The sequence below is a fragment of the Beta vulgaris genome, chromosome 7 (assembly GCF_026745355.1).
Source record: "Beta vulgaris subsp. vulgaris cultivar EL10 chromosome 7, EL10.2, whole genome shotgun sequence".
Lineage (NCBI taxonomy): Eukaryota > Viridiplantae > Streptophyta > Magnoliopsida > Caryophyllales > Amaranthaceae > Beta > Beta vulgaris.
The window spans coordinates 34,031,147-34,036,995 of record NC_079208.1 but is presented as its reverse complement, the minus strand read 5'-3'; the positions used below and the strand labels follow the sequence as shown (position 1 = coordinate 34,036,995).

Here is a 5,849-nt window from a genome sequence, read left to right as displayed (position 1 = left end):
CTGCCACATCACCCCCTCATCACCACCACCTCCCCTTCTCCAGCTGTCCCCCCCTCCCTTCCCCTACTGACCCCCCTCACCTCCCCACCACCCCCGAATCCCCCTCCCCACTCCCCGGAAACCCCCTCCCCACTCCCCTGCAACCCCACCCCCTCCACCCCTCCCCTGCAACCCCGCCATCCCTCCACCCTCCCCGCAGCCCCCTTCCTTCTCCCGTCATCGCGCATCCCCCCTTCCCTTCCCCCGTCGTCGCGCAGCCCCCCTCCCCTTCCCCATTCATCGCGCATCCCCCATCCCCTCCCCCCCTTCCCGCAGCATCGTAATCGATGGCTGCCGGAGTGCCGGCTGAAATTGGTAGAATGAGAGGGGGAAATGCGCTACGGGTGGCGGAAGGGGGGAGGGGGAGATGTGGGTTGTGCGAAAATAAGATGGAGTCTGAAAATCTGGTGGACTGTGGGCTGTGTGAAAATCCGGTTAGGTGATGGGTGCGAAAATTCGGTCAGGTGGTCGGTGTGAAAATCCGGTCAGGTGGTGGTGGGTCAGGTGGTGGTGCTAATTAGGGTTAGGGTGGGCTAGGGGGTGGGTGGGCTGTGGGCTGTGGGTTGGGGCTGGGGATGGGGTAGTGAGTTGGGGGTGGGTAGGAGCTAATGGGCTTTTAGGGTTAGGTTTTTTGATTAGTTAGCAGGTTTAGGATAATTAATTAGGATTTAAGGGGAGATTAGGAGCTAATGACTAACGGAAGTCTAACACCGTTAGGTAAAAGGGCATGTTGATGTATTTTTTGAAACGTGGGGGGTATATGGTAAATTTGGAAATTGAAAGGGTATACGGTGCAAAGAAAAATTTGTCAGGGGTATATGGTGAAAAAACCGTAATAACAATATTGGTTGAAATCAGGAAAAACAAAATAGACCATTATAAATCAATAATAATAAAAAAAAAAGCAATTTCAATGAGTAATAATGTGTTACCTGCGAACTGGATGCTAGAACGCTAGAGTGACTGTTATGACTTGTTTATACATGATGTACATATGCTTTACTAGGTAACATAAGGGGTTCTTTAAAAGATCAAAGGTGTCAACGTTAAAAATTCAAACAAACTCATTATATTAAGTATCATATGAAAACTTCAAAGTAACGTACAGAGATTTAAAGATAGAAAATACATAATATGAGAATAGGAACCACAAAAATATGTTTAATATCTCCCAAGTAATAAAAGACATTCATAAACTTGTACATATAATACCTCGTGGATATATCATTCTTAGGAGTCGACAAGTATCCCTTTTGTGTGATCTACATGCATATAATTTGTGTCGACATCTACATCGCGTGTTACATCGATTTTGGGATTGATGAAAGGCGGGTTGTCCTTAAAAGCATCATACTCTTCCTCATCATCAACATCGCCAATGCCAAGGATACTTCTTTTTCCCGGTACAACAATACACCACTTATGATCAGTACGGTCTCTTACATAGAATACTTGCTAAGCATGTGTTGCAAGTATAAATGGCTCGTCGCAAATGACCCAAGTCTACAAGAGTGAATCCACAAGGGTCATCCTTTCTTAGAAAACACCGATTATTACCTATCCATTCACAACATAACAGAATAACCTTGAAACTAGAGTAGTTAAGCTCCCATATTTCTTGAAATCGCCTATAGTATAACAGTTTGGCATCCACCAGATTTCGATCCTTTGCGCTCGCATAAAATGTAGATGACGCCAAAACATGAACACCACTATTTTGTAGTGATGATGACTTTTCATCATGACCTTCACTCCAAAATGTAAATCTGTTGATATCATACCCCTCATATTTGTTGAAAGCTTCATGAGGACCAAATGCTAACCACTTAATAGTTTCAGATACATCATCTTGTTGTTGACATATTACTCGATCATGAAACAAATCAATAAACGTCTTATTGTGCAACTGCATCAATGCCCTATCTCCTTTGGAAGGATTTTAAGCCCGTAGCACCTCCATATGCTCACCCAAATACGGATGCACTGCTGCAACGTGATGCAACACATATAATGTGCTTGTAGGCACCTATCCCTTGGAGGTGTGACTAATTTTGAGCTAATCGTACCGTGGCCTCCAAGTCTTCCATCATATCGAGATGTAGGAAGTCCGATAGGGTTCAGCACTAGCCAAATACCCGGCTATAAAATTACCAACTACATCGCCACGGTGCCTTGAATTGATACTAGCTTCAGGTTGTGCAGGATTCCTCACTTTATTTTGTAAAGTACCCATTCGTCTTTCAAAAGAATAACACCACCTCAAAAACGATGGACCACAAATCTTTAATTCACGAACTAGATGGATGATAAGATGAACCATTATGTCAAAGAATGTAGGTGGGAAATATATTTCAAACTTGCAAAGAGTCTCTACCACATCAGCTTGAAGAGCATCAAATCTTATCGAATCAAGCACTTTGTTACACATCGTGTTGAAAAATGAGCATAGATTAGAAATCTCATACCTCACATGATTTGGTAGTATCCCACGAATAGCAATCGGTAAAAATACTTGCATCATAACATGGCAATCATGAGATTTCATAAACCCTAATTTCAACTCGCCATTCAAAGATACAAATCTTTTCATATTAGATGAGTACCCCGACAAAAACTTAATGCCATACAAAGACTCACAAAAAAAATCGCTTCTTTTCCTTGGACATCGTATAACAAGCTGGAATCAAATAATTTCTATTGTCGACTTTTTTTTTTTGTTCTTTTTAACCTTAACTTTCTCGAGATTTTTGTTTTCTTCTCATTCTTTCCCCTTCTTGTGTTCCTCAATTTTTATTTCTTTTTCAGATTTCTTCCTCTTCTTACCTTTCTTATCCTGAGGCCACAATTCTGGCCGAACTCCTTTCTCTTCCAAGTACAATCGTGAGGCCTTGTTATCCTTTCTCTTATTAGGAATATTCATAAGCATCGCAAGAATGGCAGCGCATACATTTTTTTCTATATGCATGACGTTGAGACGATGTCTAACCTTTAGGTCTTTCCAGTACGGGAGTGTCCAAAAGACAGACTCCTTAAAATCCTTTCTTCTCTTTCATTGTTTTACCAAAGATCGTTTCAACACCCTTTAGTTGCTCATAAACCTCTTTACCAGTCAATGGTCTACGAGCTACACCCTCTTCAACAGACCCATAAAATGCCTTCTTCTTCTTACGAAAAGGGTGGTCGGGTCGTAAGAACTTTCGGTAGGGCATGTAGACATGTTTGCAATTAGGAATGAATGTGGATTCCATGTCATCCATACATATCGGACATGCTTTCTTACCTTTATTCTTATACCCAAATAAGTTATCATACGCCGTGAAATCGTTAATGGTGCAGAAAAGCATTGCACGCAAGGTGAACATCTCATTAGCATGAGCATCAAACACAGAAACCCTTCATCCCATAGCTTTTTGAGATCATCGATAAGTGGTGCAAGATAGACATCTATGTCACTTCCGGGTTGTTTAGGACCCGATTAGTAGCGACAACATCATGTACATGCGTTTCATACACAACCAAGGGGGCAAGTTATATATAACTAAAAGCACAGGCCATATACTATGCAAAGAGCTCATACTTCCGAATGGATTCATCCCATCTGTACATAGTCCAAGCCTCAAATTATGATCTTCATTTCCAAATGGCTTATGCAATCTATTAATACTCTTCCACTCAGGAGAATTTGCCGGATGCTTCAACAAACTATCTTTCTTCCTTCCGTCTACATGCCACCTCAGATTTTTTGCATCTTTTTTTTTTGGAAAACAACCGCTTGAATCTATGTATTATTGGAAGATACCACAACAGCTTAGCTGGGGGTCCTTTCGAACCTCCAGCCCCTTTACGCTTGTAACGTGACTTCCCGCACCGTGGACACTCATCGAGATTGTCATATTCATTCCTATATAACACGCAGTCATTTGGACAAGCATGTTTCTTCTTATACTCTAAGCCAAAGGGACACAGAAGCTTTCTAGCATAATAAGTCGACTTTGGAAGTTCATTGCCATCGGGAAACATCTCACTTAACAGTTCCAACAGGGAAGTGAAAATAATATCGGTCCAATTTCCCTTTTACTCAATGTTGAAAAGTGTTAACACGGCAGAAAGTTTGGTAAATTTTTTACAACCAGAATAAAGTGGCTTTTGTGTTGCCTCTGTTAAAGACTCAAAAACATGAGAATGTTGTCCTAGATAATCCTCGACACCATCCATCATCTCATCCACATGATCATTGTCATCATCATCAATCTCGTCCTCAGTATCATACTCCATTTCCTCAGATGTGTGTTCTTGCTCATGGACATCATTTGCACAAGAATTCCCTTCATACACTCCCTCCTCACCATGCCAAATCCACACATGGTATTCAAGCCTAAACCCATTACGAAGTATATGCTCCCTAAGCAACTCAATACCATTGACTCTGAACACATTACTATACTTAACACAAGGACAATAAAATCCCAAAGCCCCCGTCGGCCCATCCTAGCTTGATGTTTTAAGGCAGAATCACAAAATTTCAGTACCCCATCCACGAATTTCGACGAATCAATGTTACCATACATCCACGAACGATCTCTCGCCATTCAAACAAACCTTTAACGACTAATTAAACACATATAATAATACATTGTCAATCATTTAAGCATTAAACAATATGAAGATACAAATTCAAAAGAAGATTTACAACATGAATATATGCATGTCTTTCAAAGGTCCTTATCACTTCAACCTAACCCATCCTTTGATTTCTAATCCCACTAGTAAATGTACGTCATCTTCTCGGATCTATAGAAAATTCGGTAGCATTTCCCTATAATTCTCCAAGTCCACAATGTAGGTAATTACTTATTTACGTACATATGCACCCAGAGAACAAATTAGGGAAATGAATAGCCGTGATTTTCCATAGAAACAAAAAGAAAACATACATTTACCACCTAAGTGAGATCAAACGTCCAAGAACAGTCCCAAAATAGGGACTATCCAAGACTTACTCCTAATGAGTAAGTCTTGGATGGGTATCTAGGCATATGATTATGATGATGCTTTAAATGTGCATAATAAAAACAAACTTTTGAATAAAGTTCAGTCCTTGATTCTTAAAGCATTCTTAATGATTCAAAATTAACATACAAGTAAATCATTTAAACAAAGATGCTAACTAATTTGACATAAGAGTAAGAGGGAGCACAACTAACCTATGGGAGACCGAGAGAGAAAGAGAGCACGCGGAAGCAAGTAGACACAGACGGGGTGTAAGATACGTAGGCACCCTGATCATTATAACCAAAACAAGAGGATTGATATTAGCAACGCCTTTAGTAGACAAAAGTAGTCATTCATCCCCTACTAATAACTTCCTTTCTTAGTTCCACTAATAACTTCCTTTAATAAAACTTAGACACGGATGAGGTGTGATATATTAGGTCACTGTTAACTATAATTCTTATTTAGTAGTTATATACTAGGAATGACTCATGTGGTAGATGATCCTTACCGTAGCATTACAATTTAGGCACTAAAAGTACCAAATAGTTCATTTAATAACTACTCAATATTTAGATATTGGAGCTCTGAGTGTGATATAAAAAAATGCTAGTGGTAAGGAAATCCTGAGACATAAGACATCCGCCACATTGTTATACAAAGATCATCAAATAGAGAAATTAAAACTCAAAATTGAGAATGCCAAAAAAAAAAGTAACTAGAAATATACTAACCGTACTACACTAACCAGACAACTAAGGTATGTTCACTTCACATTATAGAGTAAGTCTCGGGTCTAATAAGTTTCGAATACTTAG

General features: G+C 40.0%; 1 protein-coding gene across 1 annotated transcript; it reads right to left on the bottom strand.

The window, feature by feature from the left end:
* Positions 1-3,068: 3,068 nt before the first annotated feature.
* LOC104908998 (uncharacterized) lies at positions 3,069-4,573 on the bottom strand. Its single transcript, XM_010698171.1, has 4 exons — positions 4,569-4,573; positions 4,195-4,465; positions 3,839-4,110; positions 3,069-3,432 (listed from the first exon to the last, which is right to left on the bottom strand). Exons 1-4 carry the CDS (start codon positions 4,571-4,573, stop codon positions 3,069-3,071), a joined length of 912 nt encoding a protein of 303 aa, XP_010696473.1.
* Positions 4,574-5,849: the final 1,276 nt, after the last annotated feature.

Excerpts from the sequence above, each read along its gene's own strand:
- LOC104908998 (XM_010698171.1), bottom strand. Across the intron at positions 4,111-4,194 it reads TTTTTGAGTCTTTAACAGAG|GGAAATTGGACCGATATTAT; the intron begins GCAACACAAAAG and ends ATTGAGTAAAAG. Across the intron at positions 3,433-3,838 it reads CCCCCAGCTAAGCTGTTGTG|GGTTTCTGTGTTTGATGCTC; the intron begins GTATCTTCCAAT and ends TATGGGATGAAG.